Source organism: Stenella coeruleoalba (assembly GCF_951394435.1).
Source record: "Stenella coeruleoalba genome assembly, chromosome: 4".
In the NCBI taxonomy this organism is placed as follows: Eukaryota; Metazoa; Chordata; class Mammalia; order Artiodactyla; family Delphinidae; genus Stenella; species Stenella coeruleoalba.
The window spans coordinates 103471848-103488195 of record NC_137149.1 but is presented as its reverse complement, the minus strand read 5'-3'; the positions used below and the strand labels follow the sequence as shown (position 1 = coordinate 103488195).

The 16348-nt window shown below is 35.3% G+C and overlaps 1 protein-coding gene across 2 annotated transcripts in view; it reads right to left on the bottom strand.

Moving 5' to 3' along the window:
• The window catches only part of USO1 (USO1 vesicle transport factor), a 91812-nt gene that overhangs the window by 14304 nt on the left and 61160 nt on the right, over positions 1–16348 (bottom strand). For both annotated transcript variants that reach the window (XM_079919173.1, XM_079919174.1), the window contains 5 exons: positions 10965–11105; positions 9037–9125; positions 8486–8640; positions 7663–7874; positions 153–263 (listed from right to left, as the gene is read on the bottom strand). In XM_079919173.1, the coding sequence (XP_079775299.1) occupies positions 153–263; positions 7663–7874; positions 8486–8640; positions 9037–9125; positions 10965–11105 (708 nt within the window). The remainder of the gene's footprint in view (positions 1–152; positions 264–7662; positions 7875–8485; positions 8641–9036; positions 9126–10964; positions 11106–16348) is intronic.

Sequence of the window (16348 nt, the reverse complement as noted above, 5' to 3'; positions counted from 1 at the left end):
ATCGTTGTCACCTTAACAGTTTAAAAAGTTGTTACATAGATAAAGAGGATTCAAATATTTGGGGCATGGAGCTAACTCTAGTTGAGAAGAAGAAATAGAAAAGATAAAAAAGGTAAATACTTACATGCATCTTACTAAAACATAAAGGATACAAAGGGAACATTGGCTGAATTGTGAAGAAAATGTGTTACTGCAATGGGGCAGTTGCTAAGCCAGGTACAAAGCAACATTAGTAACCCAACTCTTGTCTGTATTTTGCTTCCCTGTAATAAACAAGGTGGCAGAAATCTTGTTTTATTTTTTTCAAACGTAAAGTTGCCCTAAGATCCCTCCCCATCTGCATAAAAAGATATTTAACATCTTATAAAAGATGTGTCAGGTATCCGGATTTTAAAAATTGAACAAGAGAATGCATTCCTGTATACTCTCTGGGCTGCACTTCCCAAAATAAACCGAGAGCAGAAATTAGACTTGATCCACGCTTATAAGCATATGCCAGGTTATCTAAAATACTATTAATGGAAAATCTGATATGCTAAGGAAGACACATATGATGTGGATGCTTAAAAAATTTCATCAGTCCTAAAACACTTTACAAAAACATAAATTTGCTGGCAAATTTATGATGTTTCAATAGGAATTTTAAGAACAATTTTCTCATAAAAGGACAAATTCTACCTCCTTCAAAAAACATCAAGAAAAATACAAAGAAATAATCTCCTGAATTATTTAGTCAAATTTCATTAACGAATATATTTCTCTAACAAGAAAATAAATAAACCATGTTACAAACCCCCTGAGAAATGCCAAATAATGAGAAATCACAAACTTAATGAAGGAGAAAAAGATTTATTTAAATTAGCTAAGTAAAAAAAAAAAAAAAATAAAATAAATAAATTAGCTAAGTGCCTCAAACCACTAACTGTACTGCTGCCAAGTATGTTAAACAATACTGAAAACTAGCACGTCCATCAACATTAGTTTCCTGAATTTTAACAACACATTTGTATCCCTTATGAGATATTCTCTTAGCTCATTAATATTGCCATTGCCCACATTATATTACATAACCTGTATTTTTGCGTGAAACAAAATAATGGAAATTAGCACAGTAATGCATGGCTCTGGGAGTAATTTCAGAAAATATCCAAAATGCAATTATTCAAAAATCTAGACAAGGAATGGATTTAAAGTAATCATTACTGTGTTTTGAAAAATTCCTATCACTCAGCCAGACAGTTCTAATTTCATGAACCGTGATGTCAGTATCCTGAACTTTCCATAATCTTTTTTCAAGTATACTTAATATTTAATTAAACAAATTCAAATTAGACCTCTTCAAATGATTTGCCAAGTAAGCATTAATCAGCATGAATTTAATTTTTACATAAGGCATTATGTTTACTTTTTCCTTGCCTTTATGTCATTACAGTAGTCCACAATAAATTTTCATGTTACCCAAGTACACTGAAGTTTAAAAATATATTCTCAACTGACTATGTGCCACAGAGAATTTACAACTAATTACTCAAGTTATAAATGTGAATGTTTTGTTGATTTCCCCTGGTTATACATAAAAAGTTTATTACTGGAATACCATTTGCAGGTACCAAATATACCGACATTGTATATACAAGGGCATTCTATCAAATCACTGGCTGATGTCTGAGTAAACAAAAATGGAATGAGATTCAATTTTGAAAAGTAGGTCATTTGGGGTCTAACTGAAGCTTAAGAACACAGTCAAACATAACTAGTTAGAACCAGGCAGAAGATAGAATGGAACACCCATTGTTGCTGTTGACTACACCCATTGTTGCTGTTGACTACAGCAACAAAAGAAGATAAAGTACTCAGGAATGAGCCTAATCAAAACTCTATAAAACCTAAATGAGGAAAGTTTAAAAACATTTCTAAGAGCACAAAAGCAGACACAAATCAACAGAAAGACACATGTTCTTAGAGAGAACGACTCAAGATCATGAAGATACTGACTCTACATTAATTTGTAAAATTAATGTGATCCAAATAAAAATCTCAACAGGCTTTCTTTTTTTTTTTTTCTGGAACGAAACCACCTGCTTTTCAAGTTCAAATGGAAAAATAAACAAGCTAGAATAACTAGAGAAACTGTAAAAAAATGAAAGAGAGCAATGAGGTGATACTACCTCATGAACAGACAAATCAAAGAGCAGAATGGAAAGTCCAGAAATGATCCAGCTACAAATGGAAATTTAGTATGTGAAAAAGACAGAATATAACTATCAGTGGTTACAGACAGACTTCAAAGATGTTGGCAAAACTAGAGAGCAGTTCAAAAGAGCAGAGGATCCATATCTCACACAATTCAGAGAAAAAGAGAACAAAGATTTAAGTGCAAAAATGAAACCAGAAAGTATGAGATGGAAATACTGGCAAATTCCTTAACATCTTGAAGTGGCGAAAGCCTACATATGACTTAAAATGTAGAAGCGATAAAAGTCTGATATCAAAAAAAAAAAAAAATCCAAAGCAAAACACCAAGATCCTATCAGGAAAAATATATTTGTAACTTATCACAGACAAGGGTTAAGTTCCTTAATATGAGTTCCTATAAAGAAGAAATGATTAACAACCCGACAGAAAAATGGGCAGATGATAAAAGAGTTTAATGAAAAAACCTTCAAATGATGCATAAATATATAGGAAACTATTCAGCCCTTTAGTAAGAAAAATATAAATTAAAACTCACTAAGATAACATTTTCCACCTATCAGCAGACTGGCAAAAGTACAAGTGTGACAACACACTGTTGGGAGGCTGTGGGGGAAGAGAGCACCTAGCCCACCGTAATCTTACTTTACTTTGCAAGGAGAAGTGCAAGGTTCTATTAAGTGAAACAAAACAAAACAAAACAAAACATCAAGGTGCAGATCAGGGCATATACGGAAAAAACACTTCCAGATGTAGAAGAAAAGAGTAACATGAGGCGGGGAACTAGGACAGGGTTGGTGCCAAGACTTCGTGTATCATTTTGATTTCTAAACCATGTATTTATCCATTTCAAGTTTAAAGGACTAAAGTTTTAATTCTGAGAGTAGCAGTATGGTGTCGGTGAAAATGACATTTGGTTTGGAATTAGAAGAACCAAATCTTCTACTGCCTTACCTTGGACAAGTTCAATACGCTACATGGGCCTCAACTTCTTCATTTAGTACACAGAGGTGGTTGGATTAAATGATCTCAAAGAGGTTAAGAAGATAGGCTCTGAAGCCAGGATACCAGGATTCATATCTTGGTTCTAAAACTCAACAGCCATGAAACCTCAGGCAACTTACTTAACTTCTCTTCCTCATCCTTAAACAGGGGCAACAGTTAATACCTATCTCATGGATTATAAATGGGTTAATACATGTAGAGAACTTAGAAGCAGCGCATGGTACACAGTGAGTGCTCTACAAATGTTATAAACTATTACCATCATTTCTAACTCTGGGACTCTACAACTCTCTACCTACTAGCATATTAAAAGCAGAACTAATGCCCCCAATTTAAAATAGATGGCAGAAGTTTGAACTGGGAAAAGAAAAAAACGATACAATTGCTGGGATAATTTTTTTTAAACATCAGTGAAATGCAGGCAAGTCCTTGCTTTGCTACGTTAACAGAAATCCATGCATACTGTAAACGTGCAAAGTGAGTACTTTGTAATAATGGTCTTTTGTGCAGACTACGTTATTCTGATGTGCATCAAACCATGATTTATAACAGGGAAAAATGGGAGATAATTAAATGTGCAATTAACTAACTTAGGGTATATCTACTTAGTGAAATATATACTGTGTAACCATATAAAGTGATGTTGACTTAGTGTTTAATAACACGGAAAATACTTGTAAGAAAAAATGCAGAATACAAAATAGAATCTAATGCATGATCACTGCTATGTAAATAAACAGTATAGGGAAAAAAAAAGCCTGAAATTTTACCAGTAGTTACCTTTGGGTAGTAGAATGAGGGACATTATTCTCTTTCTACTTTCTATTTTTCGAAATTTTCCAAAATGAAAAGAAAAATAAACTATTAGAGAGTGCAAAAATGTTACAGTATTTGTCCAGTATACTATCATAAAATGTTGATAATAATATAAATCCAACAAAATCCTGATCAAGCTGCTCTATCCCGCCAAACAAGTAAAATTAGAAATTGAGCAATAAAAGCTATCAAAACATTCTATTTCAGTGCTCTCTCATTTTCTGATGGATTCCTTACAATATAAACAGCTAGACCAGCTAAAAGAATGCCACACTTGGGAATTCCCTGGTGGTCCAGTGGTTAGGACTCCACGCTTCCACTGCAGGGGGCGCAGGTTTGATCCCTGGTTGGGGAACTAAGATCTCACAAGCCATGCAGCGTGGCCAAAAAAAAAAGGCTAAAACTATTCATTTTGTTTATGTGTTACACAAACACATTTGTTTGCATGTTTGTTTACAGGTTTAAGTCAAGAAAAAATACCTATCTCTTCTCAGCCCCTTAGAGTTTGTGAACCGCTGACAAAACCAAAGATTTTATAGGATGGAAGAGAACCACAGACAAAATAAACGATCCTGAATCACCTTTAACATAAGCTACTATGTTGCCCCAATTATATTTTCTAAATAAAAATCCCTCATACTCCTACTTTGTGGATTTCAAGTTTAGTATTTGTGCATTGTTCATTTAAATAATATGAAAAGCTAACAGTTTAAACTTCCAATGTTTAAGTATTAAAATGAGGTTCTAGAATATTATGATCAGATTCACTTTTTTGGTTTTTTTTTTGCGGTACGCGGGCCTCTCACTGTTGTGGCCTCTCCTGTTGCGGAGCACAGGCTCCGGACGCGCAGGCTCAGCGGCCGTGGCTCACGGGCCCAGCCGCTCCGTGGCATGTGGGATCTTCCCGGACCGGGGCACAAATCCGTGTCCCCTGCATCGGCAGACGGACTCTCAACCACTGCGCCACCAGGGAAGCCCTCAGATTCACTTTTTAGTGGTGGCCTCTGAGGGCAGAGAATTAATAGGAAAGGGACATGATGGAACTTTTTGGGTTTCTGAATACTATGCTCTATATCTTGTTTTGGGTGGTGGTTACCGAAGTATATTCAACCACCAAAAATCATCAGACTGAACACTTAAGGTCTGTGCATTTTACTGTATATAAATTATACCTCCAAAAATTTCCCTTTTAAATGAGTGACATGTATACTTATACTTTACCTAATATAAAAAAATTCTGCCAGCTAAAGCTTCCAAATATGTCTGTGTGTGAGTTATTAACATGTGTTAAATCATGCTCATACAATTCCTAATAGGACCTCAGTTATTACTGTCCACACTGCATGACTAAACACAAATTCCAAGTATGGAATTAAGGTACATGCCATTTGTGCCAAATACTCCAGAAAACAAATCAAAACCAAACACAAATCACACTCTCCCCCAACACGCATCAAAAACTAATCCCCAATGGTAGTGTAGCATGTGGGTTACATCCAGAATAATTCAAGAGATTTAAACTCTTTCCAATTACAAAATTGTACTTACTATTGTATATTTTCAATAACCTAAGTAATATAAAAGTCATCACATTCTTTCATATACTGATTAAAGACAAAATTCTTAATCCTAAATTTGACTACCTTTGAAATGGTTTCATTGGAAATAAAGAAGCAAGCTTGGGTGAAAAATCACACCAAAAACCCAAAACCAAGGAATTCCAGAAAGTGCAAGCATCCCCAGAGGAAGCACCAGTATAGCTTCAGATTCCCATTCCTATAGTCCTTAATGACACCACTACGATACCTCACGGAGAAAAACTGGAGAGCCACGATAGAGATTAACTTGCTGGCACATACAAGTGTGAGTAGAATATAACTTCAAACAAGCAGTTAAAAAAACCAATCAGCAAAACCCAAGACAAAGAAAAAGGCTTGCTGTAGGAGGAAAATGCCTAAGCCCAAACAAGTAATACATACCCGTCGGTCGATCTTATCACCCTGCAAATTATACATTAAAAATTATTCATAAATATTACTGCTTTAGAGAAATGTAAATCTAGAAAAATCCCTCAAATACAGTGTCTAGAAACCCAAGCCAATAATCTGGGACAGGATAGTTCTAATCTTTTATTATATAACAATGTATATACATTTTAGAGGAGAATGGATAATTTTATAGCACTGTCATTACTTAGACTGGTAGCACACCACGATCTTGAGGATTTCTCATTATGCATTAATTGTAATTGCAATGTTAGAGTGAAGTATGTGGTGATGACTGTTGGGCAGTTAATTTCTGTTTGGCTCAAGAAAAGCTGTTACACACTACTATATATAAAACAGATAACTAATAAGGACCTACTGTATAGCACAGGGAACTCTACTCAGTACTCTGTAATGGCCTACATGGGAAAAGAATCTAATAAAGAATGGATATATGTATAACTGATTCACTTTGCTGTACATGTGAAATCAACACAACATTATAAATCAACTATACTCCAAGAAAAAATTAAGAAAAAACAAAGAAATGAATAGTTGTTTCCACACACAGCAACAAGAGAATGACAAGTATTAAATAAGTAAGGATATGAATGCTTTGGGGTACTTTTAAAAAATCACTAAGAGACAAATGATAAAGTTAAAATAGGCTCTCAATCAAAGTAAACCTATTCTAAGCAACAAAGGAAGTGTTCAACTCCCATTTCAGTACAGTTAATTTTCAAGGTTTCATTTATAACTTCATATGGATAGCACTGATGTTCTCTAAAAGCTCACAATAAAACAATTCAACCAGTGTGGCAAAATTAAGAACTAAGGACTCCGCATATCGGGGGGAAGGGATTAGGATAATACCAGTGGATGGATCAATTTTAGGCTTATGTACATTTTTACTCTCCTTGAGTGAATCTGAATGTCTATGACTTTACAGTTTTGCTAAAGCATGAACCTGAATTGTTTAACAGCAAGGCTGGCACATGTGGGTAAATCATCTAATAATAGTAAGGGACATTCCTAAAAGCCCTAGCATCCACATTTCAATGAAGCTTAGCTGCTTTCCTTAGGAGTCTAAAGGAATGTAAACATTTTAAGTTGTTTACCTACATCTTACTAGGTAAATTGTATGTCTTGGCATTTTGAGGATTTGAGAGCTCACAAACATCAAGGGGGTTTACTGTTTAACTATATAAGCATTGGAATGGTATTTTATTTTTGTTTTTTGAAAGGAAGATCAATTGCTCTGGGAAGAGAAAGAGCGAGGTGCACAGCTATGAACCACTCTATTCTATTCCCTCTCATAAATGACCCGAATTCAGCTATTAAGCAGAAACAGAAAATGACATGCAAGAACTGTGTGGATGATATAAAAGAAAACAAATCCAAAAAAACCACCTTTCTGTCCAGAACATGTGTTCCCATCATGATGCAGACCTTATTCACAATTTGGCAAAACCATTCTTATAAGAATATTTATTGCTTTCTCTCCACAAAACCATTTCTGGTGACAATGAGCTAATGAGCCGTCCTTGCCTCTCTCCTTTTTCATCTACATCTACTAAGGACATCCTTAAATCCTTGTATCACTGACATCAAAGTGAAACTTTCTCCCCCCGCCCCCTTAGAGAAGTTTTGCTGGCTACTTTACCTGTGAAAGGATGTTGGTGCACTGTTGCAATAAAGAAACTGGAGGGTTGCCAATACTTGTAGCAAGTTGAACCCTGAGCAATTGTTCTTTCTGGGTAGCATTTTCTTGCAAAGCATGAGCAAGGGCCACAGCAGCACACCAGTTTGAAAGTGAATCAGTAGAAAATAAACCTCCGCATAACAACTGACCAGCTGAGACTGAATTACCTGTTGCTACAAAGATGGCAGGCAGAAAATAAGGTAAAAATTAATTATGTTGCTTTCCAAACACACAAAAATAGTATGAAATGCTACTTAAAAATTTGCTAATTAGTAGTATTAAGTAATACTTTCAAAAGTCTGTTTTTTCAAAAACAAATGCAAAGATGACAAAAAAGTACTTTGGAAGAAAAGTTGCAGAACAAAGAAATATTAGAATACTTTAGGCATCAAACTGCTGATGGTAATACTCCAGAAATTATTGCCTTAATTAAAAACTACTTTCTAAAACAAATTCAAGGAAATGCAATATTTTAAATATTCTATTACATTCTAATATTCTACATTTAAATATCTACTACACATTTATGATATATTTTACCATTAAAAGCTTAAAAGACAATTACTTACTTTAAAACTGAAATTAGAATTAAATTATTTACGGGACTTCCCTGGTGGCGCAGTGGATAGGACTCTGCGCTCCCAGCGCAGGGGGCCTGGGTTCGATCCCTGATCAGGGAACTAGATCCCACCTGCATACTGCAACTAAGAAGCCCGCCTGCTGCAACTAAGACCTGATGCAACCAAATAAATATTAAAAAAAAAAAAAGAATTAAATTATTTACCATCAATAGTGGAAGGCAGAAGTGTTGACACAATTTCTCCTTGTCCTTTCTGATTTTTATATAAGAAACACTGGAAACAGTAGAGAACAGCACAGCGCAATACAAATGGCTGCCTTTCATTAACCATGGACATAAGAAGTACTACAATGGCTGGTCTGTTGCATTTAAAAAGAAAAGAACAAAAAGAAACATTGCAATCCAGGTACACAAATCAATAACTAGTCGTTTTTACTGACTGAAAAACCATAGCCAGAACACAAGGGAGTAACTATTTTCATCTCCATTTCACAGAAAAGATAACTGCAGCTGTGAGAAATGAAGTGATCTGTTTGCTTAAGGCACATAGCTAGGAAGTGATACCTGCGCCCAAATACGTAAGTTCCAAAGACCACAAACTCTTTAAATACCAACATATTTATCTTGTCAGATAATTTGTTTCAAAACACATGACTGAACTTCTTAAAAGAATAAGATATGTATATGAGATATCCTTAAATCCCAAAGTAAGTTTTCACTTCCTCTGTGGGATCTCAGTATTTCCCCTTTCCTACCTTGGTGGGTTTGAAGGTGCATTTACAGAAGCAAAGTAGTCTTGGTTTACTTGACAGCCCCGAATAACTTCTGATACAGTATTAATGGTCTGTAATGAATGGGGATGGGGAGAGAATTTAGAGAAAGTCAGTCAAGGGAAAAACCCTGTTTCCAAAAGAAGAAAATGTTATATTCTTTTGCTTTTTGCTTTTAAATGGCAAAACTTAGACACCAAAAAAATCAGTGACAGCATTATAGACTTGTAACACTTTCTTGAGATAACATTTTAAAACATTAAGCGTAGGCCTCTAACTAAAAATAACACGTGACCACATGCATTTAAAATCTCAAAAAACTAAAATTAATATCTCCTAAGAGATAGAATCCATTTCTATGAAACAAGAAAAGGGTGCTTAAAAATAAAATCAGAGAACAAATTTAAAACGTAACAAATTAAAAATTCAATTTAAGGATGAAGTTGAAAAAAAACCTCCAAGAAAACAGAATAAAAAGACAAACTGGATCCAGAAAGTCCAACAATCTATTAATAGAGTTGCAGAAACAGAAAAGAGGAAAGAAATGGTCAAGGAATACGTAAAACATCCTGAGAACTGAAGTACTTATGTCTCTGGCTTATAAGGGCCCCAAAATTATTGGGGGTGGGGGTGGGGTGTGTGGTACAGCACATCACCAGTAAATTTCAGAAAACCATAAACAAAGAAAGATTCTAGAAAGAGAAAGCAGGTTACACAAAAAGGACAAAGATTCAAAATGGCTTCGGATTTCTTAACAGCAACACTGGAATAATGTTCTAAAAGTTGAGTGTTAATGATTTCCAATTCTGAATTCCATACCTAACCAAACATTAGAGTCATACCGCAGGTGGAGGAATGACATGAAAGAGCTAAAAACAAATTATCTTGCCATTTGCCCTCTCTCAGGAAGTAAAATAAGATAATGAACAAAGGGGTGGGAGAAAAAGACACAGAATCCAGATAACCAAGGAATCCCCAAGTTAAGAGAGAGGAAAAAGGATCGTTGGAGGATGGTGAATGAAAGTCCCAGAATAAGAGATGTGTGGCAGAAATAGAGAATATGCAGCCCATATTTGAGTAGGAAGATGGAGGGCTTCCGGAAGAAGGTCTGGAATGCGGAACAATGTGTTAACACATTAACACATATAACAGTGTTAATATGTATAGATACATAGAAAATCCGTAAAATGAAAAAAGAATACTATTATAACTCAGGAAAGAAAAAGGGTTATTAAAGAAAAAGATATAGAGCTCTATTTGGCTTAGCAGGAAACAGTATTGGAATAGTCATAAAACTATAAACCCTGATTATTGATTTAAATACAAATTACTGGGGTGACAAGGAGGAAGTAAAGTGGGAAGGTTATATAGGGGGGAAGTGGGGCTTAGGGTAGGGAGAAGGGAGTCCAAAGACAGTTTTTGCTATAAAACTTTTACTATTATCTGTGCTTTTAATATGCATGTGTTAATTTGAGAAAAAAATTAAATAAACTAAACCTTTCTTTTCTTCAAACTAACTTCTTTTTCTTAATAGGCAGGAAACAGAAAATGCCATATGTCAAGGAAAAAGAATTTATTATTCTACAAATAAGACTCAAATCTTACTTGACTAAGTCATACTCTTCTCAAAATTAAAAACATAAATCATACTGTTCACTCCTGTTGAATACAATAAAATTAATGAGAAATCTTCTAAGCTTTAACATTATTTATATACTATTAAACTTGAGGAATGAACACACCTTTTGGAATTGATACTGTCATCATTATGCTAATATTTTATAGGGTCAATAAGGAATTTAACATACAAGAATGGTTAACAATTCCTATTTTTCATTCAGCTGATATCTAATTCTTCCTAGGCTTCCTGACTGCAGCTTCCACAGAGCAGCCTCTGCCTTTATTTGGTTTACCTCAGTCAGGATGTCAGCAGGAACGCCAGTGGCCATTAGGATGGTGCAAAGCTGCTGCAGTAAGCCACACTGGAACATAGCTTTTTGGCAGCTACTGGTAGCACCGGGAGGGTTATTGGGAGAAACCAGTACACGAACAAGCTGCGAAAGAAAGAGAACACAAAATCTGTCTTTTAAAGATCTGAAAAGTCTTGAGACAAATTTGATCTATATGAACAGAAAACCTATGTGAAGGATTCCCTCAACTGCTCAGCCAGATCTAGGAGCTCTTTCCTTCATGCCATCATGGCCATAGTTCTGTTACAGTACATACCACATTATGCTATTTCCTTCATTTTATCTCCTTCGGGTCATTGTGAACTCCCAGAGAGTAGAAACTGCCCCAGTCATTTTTTGTATCTCAAACAACAAGCACAGTATTTGTAACATAGTCCGTATTCAAAAAATGAATAATGAATAAGTAAGAGGATGGTAGATTTCTTATGGAAGTAAGGATGAAAGACCTAATCGTAAAGCAGGTTTGAAAATAGAATGGCCTGAGGTGTGATAAAATTCCTCCCAAACTGGAAATATTTAAAGAGAGGGTAAAATGAACAACTGGAGACATGGCTGAAGATTTGTGCATTAGGCAAGGCGTTAGCCTCATTGACTGTTAATGCTAATTAAATCCCTAAGGTTCTATGATGCTATGATTAGTCTAACCTTGAACATGAAATTTCAGAGACATGAAAAATGTTATCTTAAACAACTGTTCAGCACAGTTACATCTTCAAAATAAATTTGGATATACCTTACATTTTAAAACTAAAGTTATATGTATATGTGTGTACAAAATCTTACATATATATATATATCAAGATCAAATGGTATATTTATGATAATACTTTATTAATGACAAAGTGCTATACAAATGTTACCCTAAATGTACAGAAGTAATCAATGATGTAACAGAGGAGACTAAAACAATTTTATTGCTATAGCTGGTGCATATGATAGATAATGACTTCACTAAGAAAGGGGACGTTTTTGTGGGGGGAGATAAAATATAAAAAATAAAATGGGTATGAAAAGTGCTATTTTTACTGCTCGTGAATAAAAAGGTGACCGGCAATCACTAGAATTTGTGGAAAAACTCAGTCAGTAGTTAAATCAGTAAATTATGAAGAATTGAAATAGTTAATGTTTCCACGTCTGGCCTAGCAGACATTCTCCAAGAGGTTTCATTAATAAATTGATGTCACAGGTGAGAGGCTTTAGGACTACACATTGGCTCTTGTTTTTGGACCTTTCTAGTTAGACGTCGATGGTTTTTATTTGTTGATTTTTGTTTTAAATTTATTACCCTTCTATTCCTGCTTTTTAAAAAATACAGGCATACCTTGGAGATATTGCAGGTTCTCTTCCAGACCACCACAATAAAGCAAATATCACAATGAAGCAAATCACACAAACTTTCTGGTTTTCTAATTGCAAATAAAAGTTATGTTTACACTATACTGTAGTCCCTTATGTGTGCAATAACATTATGTCTAAAAAAACATGGAGAAACCTTAATTAAAAAAATACTTTATTGCTAAAAAATGCTGACCAGCATCTGAGCCTTCAGCGAGTCACAATCTCTTTGCTGGTGGAGTTTGATGTTGATGGCTGCTCACTGATCAGGGTGGTGGTTGCTGAAGGCTGGGGTGTCTGCGGCAATTTCTTAAAATAAGACAACAGTGAAGTTCAGTGCATCGGCTTTCTTTTCCTTTCACGATTTCTCTGTAGCATGCAATGCTGTTTGATAGCATTTTACCCACACTTCTTTCAAAATTGGTGTCAATACTCTCAAGCCCTGTCACTGCTTTATCAATTAAGTTTTTGTAATATCCTTTGTTGTCATTTCAACAATCTTCACAGTATATTCACCAAGAGTAGATTCCATTTCAAGAAACCACTTTCTCTGCTCATCCATAAGAAGCAACTCCTCACCCATTCAAGTTTTATCATAAATTATAGCAATTCAGTCCCATCTCCAGGCTCCACTTCTAATTCGAGTTCTTTTGCTGTTACCACCACATCTGCGGTTACTTCTTCCACTTAGGTCTTGAATCCCTCAAGGTCATCCATGATGGTTGGAATCAACTTCTTCCAAACTCCTGTTAATGTTGATATTTTGACCTCTTCCCAGGAGTCACAAATGTTCTTCATTTTCCAGAAAGTTTTCAGTTGCCTAGATCCATCAGAGGAATCACTATCTACGGCAGCTACAGCCTTACAAAATGTATTTCTTAGGGACTTCCCTGGTGGTCCAGTGGTTAAGATCCCACGCTCCCAATGCAGGGGGCCCAGGTTCGATCCCTGGTCAGGGAACTACATCCTGCATGCTGCAACTAAGACCTGGTGCAGCCAAACAAACAAACAAATAAATATTAAAAAACAAAGAAAACAAAATGTATTTCTTAAATAATGAGACTTGTAAGTCAAAATCACTCCTTGGTCTATGGGCTGCAGAGTGGACATTGTGTTAGCTGGCATGAAAACAACATTAATCTCCTTGTACACTTCCATCAGAGCTCTTGGTTGACCAAGTGCATTGTCAATGAGCAGTAATATTTTGAAAGGAATCTTTTTTCTCTGAGCAGTAGGTCTCAACCGTAGGTTGAAAATATTCAGTAAACCATATTGTAAACAGATGTGCTGTCATCCAGGCTTTGTTGTTCCATTTAATAGAGCACAGGCAGAAAAGATTTGGCATATAATTCTTAAGAGCCATAGGATTTTTGGAATGGTAAATGAACACTGGCTTTAAATTAAAGACACCAGCTGCATTAGCCCTTAACAAGACAGTCAGCCTGTCCTTCGAAGCTTTGAAGCCAGGCGTTTTCTCTCTGGCTTCTCTCTAGCTATGAAAGTCCTAGGTGGCATCTTCTTCCAGTAGAAAGCTGTTTCATCTACGTTGAAAATTTGTTGTTCAGTGTAGCCACCATCATTAATGATCTTAGCTAAATCATCTGGATAATTTGCTGCAGCTTCTGCGCCAGCACTTGCTGCTTCACCTTGTACTTTTATGTTATGAAGATGGCTTCTTTCCTTAAACCTCATGAACCTCTGCTAGCTTCAAACTTTTCTTCTGCAGTTACCTCACCTCTCTCAACCTTCACAGAATTGGAGAGTTGTAAAGGCCTTGCTCCGGAATAGGCTCTGGCTTAAGGGAATGTTGTCATTGGTTAGATCATCTATCTAGGCCACTAAAACTTTCTCCATATCATCAATAAGGCTGTTTCACTTTCTTATCGTTCATGTGTTCATTGGGGTAGCACTTATAATTTCCTTCAATAACTCTTCCTCTGCCAATTCACAACTTGGCTAAGTGGTGCAAGAGGCCTAGCTTTTGGCCTATGAAGGCTTTCAACATGCCTTCCTCACTAAGCTTAATCATTTCCAGCTTTTGATTTAAAGTGAGAGACATGGGACCCTGCCTTTCACTTGAACACTTAGAGGCCACTGTAAAGTTATTAACTGGCCTAATTTCAATATTGTTATGTCTCAGGGAATAGGGAGACGGGGAACAGTCAGTCAGTGGAGCAGTAAAACACACACATTTATCAATTAAGTTCTCTATCTTACATGGGTGTGATTCGTGGTGCCCCAAAACAATTACAATAGTTACATCAAAGATACTGATTGCAGATCACCACAACAAATATAATAATAATGGAAAAGAGTCTCTCATAAGGTAATGAAGCTTTCTGAGAGTCACTGGCAGTATCTATCCAAAAATGGCATAGAATGGATTCCTGTAGGTAGAATTAGTCATAAAATTATCATTCCGAGAAAAAATTTAAATGTTTTACAACTAAAAAATTTTTCAATAAGATGCTTCCCCCAAATTTAATTTGCAAAATGTGAATGAACTACCCTTAAGTGGATCAATTTCAATTTTTAGTGGCCTAGAGTTCCATCATAATTATAACTGTGATGATGAATAATTCTAAATGGAAATATCTATCCAAAAAGGATTGTTTATCATCAATTGTAATGCATTTTCATTTGGTACATAATAGAGAACTTGAAATACAAGCAACCCTAAATATAAGCAATAAAGCTATCAAGAAAGAACCCTCTAATAGGCTGAAAAGCAGAAGATAACCTGTGGCCTGTGAAGCTATGACTACATCAACTACTCAGTCTTTGCGGGGAGAATATATTAAAGTGAATTAAACTCAGTTTCTTTATTTTGAAGTTTATGTTCTTTAAGATTAGTATCTAGTTTATTCACTTTCTAAAAGCAAAGAATACTTAAAGAAAGAACTAACTTACTATATAACCAGAATACTGTGTTTTTCTGTTTATTTATATTTATATAAATATTTATATTCTAAATTTTTTTAGGGGGTAAAATAGTACTTTTACTTTTTAACAAGTGACACTTCCTTCAAAAATAATTATTTACGTAGTACCCTAAGCTATAAAACATGAGTAAGCTGCTCAAGCAGTTTAAATTTTCACTCTGGCAGGAAACATATATGTAATTTGTACATCATCAGATCCCTTCATTTTCTCTAATCACGTTTTGAAAATTACTTTTCTAGAGGAATTTCCTTTATTAAGAAAGCAATGGTGAGCAAAAATATCAAGCTTACCACTGGGACACTATTTCTAAAACATAAAAAACTAATGGCCTTGAAATGTGTAATACTGACAAGTAAAAATATAGACAATGAAGATGGGAGTGTAAATAGAAAGATTCTGCCCATGTTCTCCTGTAAAATATCTTCCTGACAGTTTTTAGGCATATTCTAAATAGGCTAACTATATAATTTATTATCTAAACTGGAACACTTTTGAAGTGAAAGAGGACACTATTAGTAATTACAAAATGAACACTGGCCTGGTGACCTGGGCCATATGGTCACCCTAATTATCAATCAACACTATGCAGGCAACTCCCAGAGCATGCAACAATATGTGGATTCTAATTACCAGTCTGATTAACCATCTAGTTTTGAGGAACACAACTTCAGAGATGCAGGCACAATTCAGAGACACTCGAAGACCCACAGGAATCACTAGAGAGTCAGTAAGGTGGGAGACCCGTATAAGCTTAAGGGTCTGGAGAAGGGGAATTCAATAAAGGGATAAGTAAGTAAAATATTTTAAAAACTTCGTCATTTTCTCTGATGTAGAATTCATTTGGGATCCTACTGTCTTCACTTTTACTGTCTATCATCACCAAGCTTTCACCATAAAGCTTAAATAAAATTACACGTGATTTGTCAATTTAACTTGTATTAGATTTAAAACTCAAGACTGTTAATCTTTGGGGGCAGGGACATTACCATTCATTTCCAAGCATCCAGGGCCTGGCTCTCAGTAAATGTTTACTGAATGGATTTCTTTGA